This window comes from Pelobates fuscus, chromosome 3 (genome assembly GCF_036172605.1).
Source record: "Pelobates fuscus isolate aPelFus1 chromosome 3, aPelFus1.pri, whole genome shotgun sequence".
NCBI classification, from domain to species: Eukaryota; Metazoa; Chordata; class Amphibia; order Anura; family Pelobatidae; genus Pelobates; species Pelobates fuscus.
Window position 1 is genome coordinate 316091298 of NC_086319.1, and position 17874 is coordinate 316109171.

The window sequence follows — 17874 nt, forward strand, 5'->3', positions numbered from 1 at the left end:
GGTGTTCAATTAGTCTTCTTTCCTATTTGGCAGAACAAGGATGCAAAGCTTCACTCATCAAGCTGCAATTCTGCCAATCTTCAGTGATTTTCCTTGGACATTGCCTATCCCAAGGCACCAGACACCTTACTCGGGACCGGGTAAGAGCTGTACTAGACATTCCACCTCCAAGGACTTCAAAGTCTCTTCATGCCTTCCTAGGCCTCATTTCCTACTGCAGAGCATGGATCCCAGAAGCCTCCCTGCTTATGCAACCTCTCTATGATGCACTTAAGTCTGACCCATTCTGTCTGACCAATGAAGCTCTGGACAATTTCAATGCTCTCAAACGTGCCATTGCTTCTGCTCCTGCCTTGGGCCTACCTGACTACACCAAACCTTTCAAATTATTTGTCTCTGAAAGACAAGGCCATGCAACAGGAGTTCTCACCCAAACTAATGACTTAAGAGGCCGCCAGAGGCCTATTGGATATTTCTCATGTCAACTGGACATTGTGGCCAGAGGGACCCCTTCCTGCCTCAGGGCCGTTTTTGCTGCAAGAGAGCTCATAGAAAGAACCTCAGACCTGGTCCTTGGCCACCCTCTGGTTGTGCTGGCCCCTCATGACATTTCTGCCATCATCAACCAAGTCCAGCTCAAGCACGTGTCTCCAGCCAGACACCTGCGCCTACAGTGTCATCTTCTTTTGCCTGACAACATTTCCATCCAGAGATGTCAAGTGCTTAATCCATCCACTCTTCTTCCACTCCCTGAGGGGGGTATCTACTACGGATTCATCACGGATGAGACCTACATTTACCTGCTCTGTGGGTGTATCAAGAAGATCATGCACCCACATTTGACATTTCAAGAAAATGAGAATCCTCTCTGTGAAGGCCCAGATTACGCCTTCTGTACCATGTGGTACAAACCAAACATTTCTCCCGAACCTTGCTATGAAGATGAGCTTTACCACTGGACTGATGTGAAGCTCACTGCTCAAGATTTCTATTGTGATTCTGAAGGCAATAGCATGGTCTTGATCCAGCTACCTCAACAACTTAACTACCTCTACCGCCATTGGGATACCGCTATCCCACATATTCCTGTTACCAAGTTAAAGACAAGGTCATGGAATGATCTTGGGCCCATGGCGAAGCTATGGGCCACCATGAATGAAGAACAGCTACAGGAAAATGGTCTTGCCAAATACCCAACAACTGACCTTCTAGAAGCATGGCCACGCCATTTCCTGGAAAAAGAATTTCAAGATCTGGTCATAAAGAATGATTATGACCCAGAAACACCTCATGACTGTTTCGAACAGATGAAAATAGAAACAGTGCACTTACCAACTGTGCATGAGAATCCATTACCAGATCCGGATTTTACCCTGTTTGTGGACGGTTCAAGATATGCTGATGAAGAAGGAAGATACCATACAGGATATGCCGTAACCACAACAGATGAAGTTATCAAATCATCTTCTTTACCACCAGCAATGTCTGCGCAAGAAGCTGAATTACAGGCTCTGACTTCAGCATGCAAAATTTCCGAAGGGAAACGTGCCAACATCTATACAGATTCAAGATATGCTCTGGGTGTGGCACATGACTTCGGCCTAATTTGGAAGACAAGAGGATTCCTTACCACCGCCGGTACACCAGTCAAACACAGCACTGCAATCAAGGAGCTAATGGATGCCCTCCTACTCCCTAAAGAAGTGGCCGTTTTGAAAGTCAAGGCCCATGGGAAATTGGATACAGATGAAGCAAAGGGCAACCACTTAGCTGATCAGGCTGCTAAGCTAGCGGCCAGGGATCTGCAGGAAGTGGATGAAGAAGTGTCCGGACAAGAAGAAGAAGAAGTTCCTATTTTTGCTCTGCAAACTCTTCCTACTGATTTGCGAATTTTGCGAGAACAGCAAGCTGCAGTCACTCCTGAAGAAATCCAGAAATGGAAAAAGAAAGGAGCTGTCCATAAGGACGGAGTATATTACAACAACTTCAAATTTTGTCTTCCCAGAAAATTATATCCAGCAGTTGTCCAATGGGCACATGGGCCTGCACACCTGTCAAAAGAAGTGATGGCCGCCCTCATACAGAAGTACTATGAAGCACCTGGAATTACAACATTGATCAATAGCTTCTGCAAGGCCTGTGTCATTTGTGCAAAATGCAATCCAGGAAAACCAATCAAGGTGCCTGCAAAACACCTGGCGAAGCCCATGTACCCCTTTCAGAGAATTCAAATTGACCACATCCAAATGCCCAAGAGTGGGCCCCATGAATATGCACTAGTTATAGTGGACATGTTCTCAGGCTGGCCAGAAGCCTACCCAGTGGCCAATATCACTGCAAAGACAACCGCAAAGCGCCTACTTACAGATATTGTATGTAGATTCGGACTCCCAGAAGTCATTGAGAGTGATCAAGGCCCAGCCTTTACAGCAACAGTGACTAAAGAAATTTGGACTGCTCTAGGGGTGACTCTAGCCTTCCACACCCCTTACCACCCACAAAGTAGTGGTAAAGTGGAGCGCATGAATGGCACTTTAAAAACCAGAATGTTAAAAATGTCACAAGAAACAAAGATGCCCTGGCCAGAAAGCCTGCCAATAGCTTTATTTAGTGTTAGGCACACACCTAGAGGGAAACATTCACTGTCCCCATATGAGATTCTATTTGGGACAGCACCCAGACTAGGTTGTTATTATCCGCAGCAGTTGCAGCTCCAATCAGATGTTTTAGTAGACTATGTAACTGAACTTGCAAGTGCTTTAAACAAAATACATGCCCAAGTTTTCTCTTCAATTCCAGATCCCGATTTGGATACAGGTACCCATAACCTGCTCCCCGGAGATTGGGTTCTGGTCAAGAAGTTTGTACGGAAAAATACCCTGGAACCAAGATTTGACGGTCCATTCCAAGTTCTCCTGATTACCGCAACCTCCGTCAAACTGGCCGGTAGGCCAAATTGGATCCACGCTTCCCACTGCAAGAAATCGCCTACCCCAGAGGAAGCGAATACCGCACAAACATGTATCTCTGGTACACCTTCTCCTTAATTAGCCTCATAAAGGCCCAGCAAGTAGCCATTACCAAAGACATTGGTGGGTACACCTTCTGGTATAATTCATCGTGCACCCAGGTGGCTACTTATACCTTTGACTACTGTGATATTGTAGAATGCCCATTTCCCACACCACAAATCCAGAGCATCTATAGAGATATCCCTCATTCGAAAGACCCATATGTTTGTGTAGTTGACAAGCAATGGGGGTACAATTGTGACCACTGGGGGGCGGCGGGATGGAATGCCGGGCCTGCCTGGGGTTACAAACCAAAAAGTGCCGTATCTAAAGTAGATGATCATGGTAGATCCCTTCTCCAGAGAATGACTTTGAGAAAGCCTGGGGGGGGTACACCAATGAAATTAATCCTTAACATTGAGCATCCAAGCCCCACGGATGCAGACCAGTATGTGATGGGAATGTATTGGAAAAAGGGTTCCTACCGTAAATTAGGGCATTTCTACCTCAAAGATATGTGCAACTCTTCTGAGTGGCAAGGGGCCACCCATATGGTCCCTAACCCATTAAAACCTCATATCCAGACCTTTCAAGACATGATGGCCATTGCTAACCCCACCTTCGAAGATACCATGGCCGCTGAAACAGGTTTTAATGATGTAAATCTATGGTTAGAATGGATGAAATATAATGCTAATAAGCATAATAAGACCGCATGCTATGTATGTGGCGGTGCCCGGCCTCACCTGGGTACTGTACCTTTAATCTTACCAGTAGATATAGAAGAATGTGTTTTAAGCCTTTTTGCCTATCACCATAACTTTAACAGGTCCATATGTATTGCATGGACAAAAGAGTATCCTCTCCTAACCCAGGATGTCAAACCCCCAGATGGTATTACCGTGTATAAAGGTAACTACACTTGTTATGCTAATTATGATGGAATAGGTAAATTCTTGGGTAACTTCTCTAAGGGGTATTGTGCCACCTACAGAAATGTCTCTATGGACTTGTTGCAGTTTCACACCAGGTCATTAGGGGATATTTACTGGTTGTGTGGGGATTTACAGCTAAGATCCAGAATGGACAAGAAGTGGTGGGGGGAGTGTACTCTGGCTAAAGCTATTATGCCTATACATATCATCTCTGACACACACCTCGTCACCCATGGGTCCAAGCACACTAAGGTTAAGCGTGACGCCCCAGTGAAAGGAAGTTTTGATCCTCATGTGTATATTGATGCCATTGGAGTGCCTAGGGGGGTGCCCAATGAGTTTAAAGCAAGGGATGAAGTTGCTGCAGGATTTGAATCAATTTTTACCATAGTTACCGCAAACAAGAATTTAAATTGGATAAATTACATTTATTATAATCAACAGCGTTTTGTTAATTATACCAGAGACGCCCTCCAGGGGTTGGCTGAACAGCTGCAGGCCACATCCCAAATGGCTTTCCAGAATAGAATGGCCCTAGATATGATCTTAGCCGAAAAAGGAGGGGTTTGTAAAATTTTGCCCGACACCATGACATGTTGTACATATATCCCAGAAAACACAGGCCCTAATGGTAAAGTTACATTAGCCATAGAGAAATTAAATGACCTGTCTGAAGAGTTAAAAAGGAATTCTGGGATAAAAGATCCCTGGGAAAGATGGTTTGGTTGGATGACAGGATGGCAAAAGGCTTTAATGCATATTGGTATGGCTATACTAATTTTCCTTTTTATTTTTGCTCTTCTCTTTTGTTGTATCCTCCCATGTCTGAGAAAATCCCTCATGAAGACTGTTGACCAAGCGGCACCCACTTTCACCCATCTCGAAGCTGATGACCAAGATTTCCAAGACGTCAACTCACCCTGTCTGCCGCTGCAAACAATCCCTTTTGTTGATAAAGTGCAGGAATTCTAGGAAGGGACTAGCTTAGGGACAGCATCTGTCAGTGAATGGTAAAGGCCCCGTGTGGAGAAGTGGTGGGTGTAGCGGTACTTACCTTATCCGGGGGCCGGACGCGGTCCTCTCTTCAAGCCGCGCGCGGTCCTGCGGCTGCACGAGCCGCGCGCGGCTCGTCCGACTGTTCAGACAGGAAGGCGGGCAGTGACCGCGAGAAGCGGTCACGTGTCCCGCCTGCAGCTAAGAGCGCGCCGCGAATCTCGGGCACGCTCTTAAAGAGACAGTGGGAGCCTAAATTGCAAAAAGGCTCCCATTGGCTCCTGTCATGCCAATCACCCCATACACTTACCTGTTGGGGGAGTGGAAGTGACAGGAGCCAATCACATTAGTTTGAAGGCTACTTATACTTACCCTTTTCCCTTAGTTCCTTGCCCTATCGTGGTTTCTGCTACAGTTCCCTTTAGTGCTTGTTGTGTTCAGTTGTGTTTCTCCGTATTTGACCTTGGCTTTGTATTCTGACTTCGTTTTCGCTTTATCCTATTCTGTACTGTTTGCCGGCTTGCTGATTCCTGTGTACCAGTCCCCGGCTAGTTTTCGTTTACGCTGTCTCTTTGTGCCCTTGACCTCGGATCGTTCCTGACTCTGTCTTATCCTATTACGTCGAGTCCGGCCACTCTAAGGTCCGGTAGACGTATCTCTCCTCTGTACTGTCTTCTGTTAGGCTGGATCCTGCGTGTAGGGGTATATACTCGTTACAGTGGGTTAGCCGCCATGGGACACCCATGGGTGTGAAGTGCTCGAGAGCCATACTGACGGATGAGTTAGCCTATCAGGGTCAGATCTAGGGACAGTCTTGCACTTTGCATTAACACCTAGCTAGGGGCCACGGGGTTTCTGTGCCTTTGGGTTAACACGTCTTCTGATACTAACAAATAAAGTTTTATCTCTTAGAATCTAACATTTCATAGGGGGGACTGATGTGGGATTATTAAAAATCTTTATTGTACTTGTATTGAATTATTGTACTAACTCCATTTTAACTTTATACTGTGACAATCCTCCATTTTGTCCTCCTAACCTGACTTCTTCAATCCTCCATTTTGTCCTCATAACTTAACTTGTTCATTTTAAAACTACCTTACGTGATAGAATTCCCAACCCAATTAATATAATAGACAAAGACTGTATTTCCTGCAAGGACAAGATTAACACAGGAGTTGCTGGCTACTCCTTAAAACTTGTAAGATAGTATAGTTTGAAGGCCACGAGAACACAGTAGTAATGAAATGTTCTATTCATAAGAGACCTTGCACCTGGATGCGAGGCCTGATATCATTGACCGTGTAAAATGACGCTCAAGACCCCCTTATCCCCACCCGTGTCCAGAACAATCCCACCTCTGATGGGTGGGCACGGGACTAACCTCTTAATTTTTTAAACCAATAAGTAAGACACTAACCCCGACACTTAACAATTAATCCAATTGATGATGTTTATTTGCTGATATTCTAATAATCAATGATGACGTAAAATGCCTCTTAAAAGGGCCTGCGCGCCCGCTTTTTACTCACTTGCCAATAAACTTTCTCGAAGTTATTTTAACCTGAACCTTGTGTGTCAGACTTAATTACTTCAGCGTATATACGCAATTCAATTTTATTGATTTGGACAGGAACAGATAGACATTTAAACATTTTGGTTTACTGCTGAAAAGTACCATAACAACGTCACCACGCCATCCAGTTTAGATTTTTACCCATAGGGAAGCATCAATTTAATGCTTTTCTATGGGGAGGTCAAATGCGCATGTGGCACTTGCTGAGCACGTACATTAGCGCCTGCTCGTCGAGGGACGTCGAAAGGGGCAGAGCAACGACCCAGCGCGGAGGGACATTGGCTCTGGGATCATATTCAATATGAAAATATTTACAAGGCGGGGGAGGTGCACGAGGGAGGGTGGAGGCAGGGGGAGCTATAGTGCCACGAATACAGCTTTGTATTCCTGGCACCATAGTATCCCTTTAAAGGAACACTACAGCGTTAGGAATACAAGTCTGTATTTGTAATGCGATAGTGCCCCTGTCACTATTTATATATAACTCCCTTTTTCCAGTAAAGTTAAAAATGTAAAGCTTTTCACTAACCTTTTGCAGCACAGAGACTCCCACTGCACTGATCACCCCTTCGCCACCCACAACGTCATCAAGGAGGCATGGCCTCCTCTGGTGATGGTCCAATCCAACGCTCCCTGCAGGGCCAGTGCAAGGCTTTTTGTCTACACAAACGAATATGCATTTTGCCACCCCAAAATTAATCTTCACCTGTATGCCTATTAATACATCTTTTGCCCATCTTACCCATCTTTTTGCCACTTTGGTGCATCTTACTGCCCTTTTCTTTTCCATTTTTTAATATTGTATACATTGCAGGGTTAAAACTACAGGACCACTGCACCCAGACCACCCTATTAAATCAAGAAGCGGTTAACCCCCGTATTAAAAATTATATCCCATGCTGGAAAGACATGCAGAGTTTGAGCTCCTCTGACTTCAACAGATTTTGGGGCATAAATCCCAGCTACTGCACTTAAACATTACCCAACAAGCATTATTTGGATCAGGGACCTCTGGGCAAACAGATTGATACCTTTCCTGACAATTTCCGCAGCGGAATACCCAGACAAATCTATTGCAGCCTGCTGGGAGCGGAGCTGGGGAGAGGCGGCCGATCTCCTCGCTCTACAACTCGCAGCGAGGTCCTGCAGTACTCCAATCCCAGCTTCGGACCGGTGGGGGATATCCCGGGCCCCACGGAGCAAGCTTTTGCCACAGCACATGCTTTCAGTGGCAAGCATCAAACCAAGCGACATACCCAGAAGGGCTGAAAGAAACTCGCCAGCCAAGCAGCACATCTAAGATGGCCACCGCATTAACATCACAGAGCAGCCGAACAAGCCTGAATTGGAGAGAAGCCTTTGAAGCCAGGTTCCATGCAATCTGGGACCGTCTCGCTGAGCGAAGACCCACACTTACCAAACCTGAGCCGAAGACAGCCTGTAAAGCAGCTACTGCTGTTCCGGCGAAGTTTGCACATCGACTCCCCAGTGCACGACAAGCGGTACAGAGCAGACGGCGGAGGCCACAACTCCTGCGATCCCGCAAATAAACGGCCACAAAGCCGCTCCAGCACAACCCCCCAAGGGTGGCAAAGCCCGCAAGCACCATAGGTACACTCGGAGGACTCCCACTCAGCGAGTCATATGGCATTCAACGAGACAAGCCTGGAATCCCGCTCTTGAAGTCGGACACTGCCGGTCCCACAGAGCCATGCAACAAGAGAGCATCGGCGTCTGGAGTTAGTGGAGTACCCCTATGAGGTGGAGACACAAGTGCACAAACTCCCCATCAGGACACTCACACATTACCTGCCTCCCTGCGGGGGAATATACAACTGACTACCCAGCTTCCTTGCAAATCGGGAATCGGATAAAGGGGCACGAAACTCATGAAGGCAATCGCGCCGGCATAAACATGGTTTGCTCACCAAGTGGTGGACTCCTGTATTTTATATTCTATACAATCTTTGTTTACCAGTGATGAAGCCAGTTCTATTATTCTTACTTAGCATAGTATGTTTAAACTAATAGCTTGGATCAGATCCACTGTATTAACCACATATAAATGTACAGTCAGCAGCACAGCAGCCGAGTGTCACTCTCAGTAAGGCTAAGCAACATTAAGTCTCTAGGCACTGAGTATTGTGTTGTACTTAGTTTCTTGTACTTTAAAAATAGTGCAGTACTATTAGTATGTACATTATACTATCTTATGACAATCTGAAATGTTATCTTTGAACATGTCTTGTCTGTTTGGGATATAGTGATGCTATCTTGAGATGCTAAAACCAAGCTGTTTTCTCCTTATGCTATGCTATGTTTTGTTCTGGGTTTTTTTTGTTTTATTTTCAATTGCACCTAGTGAGAGGTACCTTCACTCTTTTGAATTGCACCCCAGTGGTCTCACTCACACGTTATCGCAATCAACTACCTTGCATGTTGCTATTTAACCCCTTAGTTACCAAACCACTTTTACATTTTCTTACCATTTAGGACCAGTGCTGTTTTTACATTTCTGCGGTGTTTGTGTTTAGCTGTAATTTTCCTCTTACTCATTTACTGTACCCGCACATATTATAAACAGTTTTTGTCGCCCTCAAATGGTCTTTCTAAAGATACCATTGATTTCATCATATCATATAATTTACTATAAAAAAAATATAAAATATGATGAAAGTTTACAAAAAAAACTTTTTAAAACTTTGACCCCCAAAATCTGTTACGCATCTACAGCTGCCAAAAAACACCCATGATAAATAGTTTTTTTACATTTTGTCCTGAGTTTAGACATGTTAACATGTTTTTAGCTTTTGTTTGTTTTGTTTGCACTTTGCTATTTCCAACCATTATTTTTTCAAAATTAACGCAAGTTGTAACACTGATATTTGTCAGGAATCCCTGAATAACCCTTCACATGTATATATATTTTAAAACAAGACAACCTAAGGTATTAAACTTGGGGTATTTTGACTCTTTTCATGCAACCATTTTTTCACCAATCTATGCCAAATAAAAAAAAAAACACCAATTGGTGATTTTTTCGACACACATAGCAATTTAAGAATACATGTACTGAGAACTTTAAGAGTTACTGCCAAAAAACACCCCAATATGTGTTCAGCAACATCTCCTGAGTACCGTGATACCACCCATGTACAGGTGTGTTGGGCTGGGGGCTAAGAGACCTTATTTGGAGGGTGCGCATTCCAGTTTTTCAACTTGGAATTTTCACAGCTGGTCATCATGCACCAATGTCCTATTTGAGAGATTTTTAAAACCGGCCAATATAATTAACCCAATCAAACAATATATTTTTGAAAAGTAGACACACTCTAGGGAATTTAAAATTTCACATATAGACTGCCATTTCACCGATGATATTGTCAGTATAATACATTTTACTGCTCTAAAACACTCGTATTTGTGTAGAGTAATGTCTCATGAGTACAACAGTACCCCTTTATGTACAGGTTTTATGGTGATTTGGAAAGTTGCAGGGTCAAACATAAGATTTGCCAATTTCGTTTTTTGTAAATTGCTATTTGCCAGATTGGCTATGTTGCCTTGGAGATGGTATGGCAGCCCAGAAATGAAAATGAACCCCACCATGACATACCACTTGAAAAAGTAGACAACCCAGGGTATTTAAAATGGGGTATGTCCAGTCTTTTGTAGTAGCCACTTAGTCACAAAAACTGGCCAAACTTAGTGTTTTTATTAGTTTTTTGCATTTCTTTACACAAAAACTGTGATTTCATCGGCGTGATAAGTTTTACTGTAATAAAGAAGTAGCATTATTTTTTTTTAACAAATCCTGGGAGTGCTGATTTTTCTTTGACTGTGTTTATTCAGTGCAATCAAGCACCGGGTCCATATACAAGTGAGTTGGAGTGCAAGGCCTTTTTCTTTTTGGATATATATGTATATATATATATATATATATATATATATATATATATATATAATTAATGTTATACTAAGTGTATTTTTAATATTGATATATATAATTAAATATATTAATATTAAAATACACTTTTAATAATGATTTATGTATGTGTATGTGTATATAAACGTACTTAGATCAAATATATATATGCTCTAAGTACTTTTATTCACTTTTTAAACTTTTATTTAACTATTAAAATTATTTTGCAAGCATGAGAGCTCATGAGAGCTCAGGCAGGCCCCCTGCAGGCAATGCACAATCTGGCTATTCCGGCCATTTGATTGCGAGGACCCCGCAATCACATGGCCCGGGAGGGCCGGATCAGGCAGTGGGGGTCTGCCGGAGCTCTCAGGTAGACCCCAGGATCGCGATCACCGGCAGGGGATCGCCAGTGATTAGGTAAGTCCCGATCTACTAAATGACATACCAGCTACTTCCCCGGTCGTAACCGACTGTTTTTTGGCGGACGTACCTGGTACATCACCGGTGAGGAAGGGGTTAATAAATATATGTCAGTTCTTTTTATTTTGTGGATATAAACTGCAATTATGCTTTTTTTCTGTTCAAAGAAAAAAGTTGTGTAATGAACGCTGGTATGTCAGATACCCGTTCATTTGTTTACTCACGAACTGCAAGGTACTTGGTAATTATAATATGCAGTTCGGGTGCTGATTTGTATGTTCTCCACAATAAAATACAGCATACAAGAAAATCCAGTGGGTAGTCAGACGCATACCCAAACATCAGCCTAGACTAGATGAAGGGTACAACAAGAATGTTTTACTCATGCCAGATGGCCGGCTTTTATGCAAGTCAAGGGTACAGTACACACGCCCACAGAAACTCCCACAACATGCCCAATAGATTACTGAGTCACAATGACTCAACATAAACTACATAATAATACACATAAATCTTATAGGGACCCCCATAAATGTCATATTCCCGGGTAGCCTGGATCTGAGAGCCCAAGTTGTCCAAATAGCGCTCAGATCCCACAAACACAGACAAATCACCACCGGGGTAAAGTTTTGACTGACTGCTCACGAGACGTTTGCCCAAAACAGTTCCATAGTTGCATGGGTAGTGGTCTGTCAATTCCGGGAGTCCCAAACCGAACAAAACCACGAATGGTTCCCCTGGCTCATTGGTAGCGTTTGTTCACCAAATTTGTGCGAACAAACCTACCGAACAGCGCTCTCCTGGCTTGCCTGTAAAAAGAAGCGTGCATTTGCAAAGTTGCCCGGTGTTCGCGGTGTCGAGTGTTCAACTTGGAGTTCCTGATACTCGTTGACCAAGTCCCGCTGCCTCTTTTTGTGTGACAAGATGGCCACCGGTTTCCCCAGCACGTGTTGTTCAGTTACACGAATGGCGGCCACACAGGGAGAGCACTAATTCCTGTGGTTTTCTTTGAACTTGAGCCAGGAGGGTGGTTGGTGTTTGGTAGATTTATCTACCAAACCAAAAAATTTACGTTTGTGAACCAAAGTATGTCGTTTTCTTCACACGTTGCATAAAGAACATTAGATCATACTATTACTCCCAACAACTCTGTTGGCCAATGATGGACATTTTGGGAGTAGGTGGGAGTGTAACTTCAGAAGCTGAGCTTCACAGGAAATGTATGGGTGTTTATTCCACCTATAATTAATGGTTTAGTAAATAACCTTGCTAGCCTTTTAGCCTTATTGCCTTATTGCCTTATTGCAGCTTAAATGCATATTATGAGAGTTTTGTTTGCTGTGGAACTCCATGATTCATTCATAGTTATATTTAATGTTGGGGTTTAGTCCAATTGAGCTCTGAACTCCGATACCTACCAAGAGGGCAGGATTTAACCCCTTAAGGACACATGACATGTGTGACATGTCATGATTCCCTTTTATTCCAGAAGTTTGGTCCTTAAGGGGTTAAAGGGACACTCCAGGCACCCAGACCACTTCTGCTCATTGGAGTGGTCTGGGTGCCAACTCCCACTACCCTTAACCCTGCAAGTGTAATTATTGCAGTTTTTTATAAACTGCAATAATTACCTTGCAGGGTTAAGTCCTCCCCTAGTGGCTGTCTGCTAGACAGCCACTAGATGTCACTTCCTGCATCATAGCACAGATTATCTGTGCTAGAGCGTCGCTGGACGTCCTCACGCTGTGTGAGGACCTCCAGCGTCGCTCTATTCCCCATAGGGAAGCATTGAAATTCATTTTCAATGCTTTCCTATGGGGTGCGCCAATGCGTATGCACGGCATTGCCGCGCATGCGCATTGGGACTCCTCGTCCGGTGGGCGGGATCAGTCTCGCCCACCGGCCGACGGGGGAAGAAGGTGGAGCGGCGGGGGAGGAGCAGGCAGCGACATGTAGGTAAGTGACTGAAGGGGTTTTCACCCCTTCAGTAACCGGGGATTGGGGGGTGGGAGGGAGAGGGACCCTCCAGTGCCAGGAAAACGGATTGTTTTCTTGGCACTGGAGTTTCCCTTTAAGAAAGACAAGACATGAAAAGGCGAGAATTAAGGATCATGCAGTACATTTCATTTTTGAGAACTATATTGTTCTTGCTTCCTCTTCAGTTTTTGTTTTTTCTTCTGCTTTATGTGGTACCCAATATGTTGATTCCAAGCTACTCAGGGCAAGTTCCTTTTCAACATCCTGAGACTGAACCAAAGGTTACATAGCTGAGACACAAGTTATATTAAACAAATATCACGAAACACAGGAGACAAGCCTACATTATTTAAGAATGTTATGGTTCCCTGTCATTAAAGGGGCATTATAGTCACCAGAACGAATACAGCTTAATGGTGAGCAACCCTGTCATGGTTTGTTTTTGGTTTTTTTTCCTTTACTTAATGATTATACTCTTACTCTTCCTACTTTCCTTTATTTATATTTTCTATTATTTCTTACTTGCGCCCGATCTCAATGTCTGGGCGCAGCCATTTTGTTCTCCTCTGCCCATTATGACTGCTGTATGCCCTTCCGTGAGAGTGCTTTTACTGAGGACTGTAGAAAAATTGGATTGGTAAGTATATTTTCACCAGCATAAAATATGCTTTCATTGTTTGTTTGTTTTTTCTTTGTATACCTCTGATTAGAATGTGTAACCTTTCCCTTAATTTTCCCGTGCTGCCTATTGGTATGCCCTAAATACACAGCTCTCCTTGTGAAAGTAATGGAGGACTCTTAATTGTATCTTCAGAAACAACAGCAAACAAGGTTTACAGGGTTGTTCACTAAAGTGTAAATTGCTGGAAATTCAAACTATTTTCTAATTTTAGATTAAAATTGCCAAAGTGAAATATTAAAAGGACTATCCAGGCATCAAAACAACTTCACCTAAATTAAGTTGTTATGGTGCCAGGAGACACCTAGGGGCAAACTTACCTCAAGGGTTTGTGCAATAAGACAATTACATTTCACTCTACGCACCATAACAAATACAGCCCATTGTATTAGTTATAATTCAAAGAATCTGTGGGCACCCCCTCTCCACTTTCAAGTGGCACTCTGTACTCTTGGTTAACTACTACTGCCCAAAGTTGGATAGGCTAATACGTAAATTCACATTAGCAGAGGAACAGGACTGCAGCAACTGGAACAGGTCTGGGTTTTTACAAACCCATTGAAAACTGTTTGACACAATCTTCTAGGGGATATTACCCCAGACTCTTTGCATCACAATGAACAACATGAGCTGTCAGTGGGTGTTGCACTTAGAGTGCCCCTTTAATGATCAGATGAACAACATACAGGTAGGACTATTCTAGCAAAGGAGCTAATATATATAATTAACATTGAGTTGTTTTACATTTTTTAACAAAATACCGCAGCTTCCACATTTTACATTTACAACCTGCTGGAATCATGACTTTACCGTTGCTGACAGAGAAATTTCTAAGCACAGTCTGCAAAAAGGAGGAAGTGAAACTAGATACTCTGGGAAGCGCACATAAAGCTTTATAATGCAACCACTATCAGATCTTGCTTAGAATGACTGATTCCAGAACGTATACTGCAAAACAATGTAGCTTAGAATGTGTTTCTCTTTTTAGGAACTTCTTCATCTAACTAGTTCTTAAAAAAGTTATATCTACTTTGATGAATGCTCAGCCAATGCAGTTATACTGTATTCATTTTTGGCAGGCTAGCCTGAAAGGCCCTGTATTTATATTAAAAAAAAATAAAGCACATAATATATTTGTTATAATGCACTATTCCTACCCATATTTCAGAACAATTACTAGGGAATTTAGAAGCTAATGGGGTAGGGAGGTCTGCAGATCCCTTAGAATTCAGAGCTAGATTTGTCGGTGTAGAACAACTGGGACACCTGTAAAAGATGCTCTGGTGTCGGTGGACCACAAATGTGTTCCGTAACGTCATTAAATAGTGCTTTACGATGAGCAGACAATCAGCTTGCACAATTTAGACCAAAATAGTCAAGGTGAAAAAAATCTCCAAATTATACTTTCAAACGTGTCTATTTTAGTCTAAATATTGCAACTTGGTTATAATTTCACCATTTAATGAAACTAAATTTACAAGGTGACCTGCACAGTAGAATTATATAGTCTTTTATATACAGACAGTCTGTTTGTTTATATGAAAAGAGAGCATAGATATAACCCAGCAAAGCTCAAATTCAGCCATCAGATATGTACCTACCTACTCATTTCACACCAACTGATGCCTCCTCGTAAAATGTGATACAGAATTGTCACGACAGGAGTGTCCTTGTCCTTGTGCGCATTTAAAACTCAAAATGCAATTGAGTTGATTATAGTGTTAAGGTGATGTATTAATTGCATCTACTTTTATCTGTGCTGCATTCAACATTTACACTGACCTCATCAGAGAGGGCCGTAGACGCACAGCATAAAGTGATGCCATGGGCATTGCCTGCACCATTTTCCATGCGTCCTCTGCATTGGTCAGTGCTCAGCTAAGTCTGCAGTTGGCACTGTGCCAGCTGCAGACAGATGGCACAGAGCTAGCTTGGGTAATACATAGGAACAATAGAAGCATTAGTAGGCTGTGTGTGTTCATCAGGTATGAAAACTATTTACTGCGGCCATTCTAGGGGACAGTAAGGGAGATGTATGAGATGATGAGGATATGAGGGAAGAGTATATAAGATGGGTAAGATGAGAAAGAATATGAAACGAGCATAATGGCAGCATGTTATGGAAATGTGAAGTGAGAATTAAAGAAAATATATGAAATGTGTTTTTGGATGGAGGTATTTGAATGAGGAAAATGGAAATGAGGTGATATGAACTAGTGTTCGGGGAAGTATATGCAATGAGAATATTAAATATGAACGAGGAGGATATGAAACAGGTATTTTGGAGGGAAAGTGAAATGAAGAAGAAGTGTTATAAAATTTTGAATGAGGGAGAAAGGGTGAGGTAGGTCTATAAAATGAGGCGGAGTATTACATTTAGTACAGAATGCCGAGGTGACATTCTGGATAAATACACAATATAGAATTGAAGATGCCCAAAGAAAAGTGAAATCACATTGAGGTGACACCTCCTGTTGGGTTTTTATACGTCTTAGTGACAGATCACCTGTAAATCCAGTTCTGCCTGTGGAATTATAAATAGAATTACAAGTACCACAATAATAGCACTGAAACTAGGTAAGAGTCTAGACATTGTCAGGTATAATTGAATGCTGTCAGTGCATAGGATTATAGTGTGTTCCTACCCGACATTTAGCAGGTGAATACCATTCATTTTTATGATAAAAGGTCTATTTATAAATTCTTGCTCCATAATTGCTTCTATGTTCTATCCTCCAATGTTAACAGAAAGCAATGGGATCATACCATGGGAGGCAGTGACAGCATTTCTCTCTACACATGCTGTTTTATTATATATAAAATACTAAGAACTACAAACAAAGGGCTTCTGCCCAGTAACAATCCATTACTATTACTAAGCAGACATACAAGTTACTGCATGTTGGCTTCTCCTATAGGCCAGTCTGTTTCTAACATGATCTCACACAACACAACGCCCAACTAGTTGTCAGGGATGCTTCAGTAAAAAAAAAAAAAAAAAACCATTCTTTAGTCAAAATGAAATAAAGTTAATTGCACCCAAGAGAAAATGTAAAAAGGAATGTGAAATTCCTATGTCCATACATTGTATGATGTGACCTCCATGTAACTGTTCCCAGGCTTCTGACAATGAATCGTTTTATAATCTCAGGATAATTCCTTGTAATGCGGTTTAATTCCGGAGAAATATTTCCATTCCTGGTTTAACGCTTTTTGAATGAATGTGTACATTGTAAACAGACAGCTACATATAATCTAATCATCCATGTAATTATACAACCGAACTATATGCACTGGACACAGCTGCATGGAGTCATTCAAAACAAACTCAAACAAGAACCTGGAAGGGGTTATTAAATGAATAGAATAACTAAGCAGCTTTGTAGCAGAAGCGGTTTAAGACAAGCACGATGTAATAAAACACAACATGAGGTTTGTGCCTAGAAATGACTACATATTGATGTTTTAATATTGGCACGTGTTGACAAGTGATTCTGTCCTGGAAGTGTCAGTCCACACAAGCTGAAGTAGCCAGTGTTCCAAAAATAAAAGTCACAAGGTCTACTCTAGACTTACCTTGAGCAGTCAGAATATGCCAGGAACACAGGAAAGTGAGGATAAGTGAGAAATGCATTGTAACCACTTGGAAGCCTTTGTCATGCAAAGCTGGACTGGGTCAGGTTTCTTTCTATAGAGACTCTTGGATCCTGCTGAGGAGTATTGGCAGTCCAGGAGAGATTCACAGCCTTTAGTGAAACTGTACACAGAGCCTGAGATTGCAGATTACAGGGACATGTGACTGGCCGGGCTCACCAATAGGAGTGGGTTGGGAGGCAGTTCAGCATGTTCAGAGCAGGGAGGGATCCTGCAGAGCAGAGATGGATTTGTTGTGTCTGCACATACAGCTGGACATAGACAGTGTGTGGACAAAGTGTGCTCTAGTTATCAGCTGCCTGCCTCGCATGTGAACATCAGCTACACTGTAACATACTTGGGACTTCCTTTCCTACCATGGGAATGTAGCTCCAGGAACCTGGTTATAATGCTCTTATTATACAGACAACTAACAGATTCACTGTTTGCTACATTCTTTATAATAACATGTGGCTTTCACAGAGTATATCACCGCAGGACTACAGCAAGTATGGCACAGAGCACCCACTAAGTAAATTAATGTTTAACTGGAAGGGCTGGCAAGAGGGGCCATTAAAACAGAAGGGAATTGTGGGCTGCTGCCTAACATCACATTACTAAAATAAATATATTATGTAAGAGTATTTTTTTTTACTATTATTATATTCTAGTTATTGCAGTATTGGTAGTATGGTATAACACATTTAATATACAATTAAGAA

General features: G+C 42.5%; 1 protein-coding gene across 2 annotated transcripts in view; it reads right to left on the minus strand.

Moving 5' to 3' along the window:
- MFGE8 (milk fat globule EGF and factor V/VIII domain containing) overlaps positions 1-17321 on the minus strand; it is a 95164-nt gene extending 77843 nt beyond the window's left edge. Inside the window, exon 1 of one of the 2 annotated variants that reach the window (XM_063448887.1) lies at positions 17096-17321. In XM_063448887.1, coding sequence (XP_063304957.1) covers positions 17096-17153 — 58 coding nt within the window. In that variant the 5' untranslated portion in view covers positions 17154-17321. The remainder of the gene's footprint in view (positions 1-17095) is intronic. The other variant, XM_063448888.1, reaches the window with a different exon arrangement.
- Between the last annotated feature and the right edge of the window lie 553 nt (positions 17322-17874).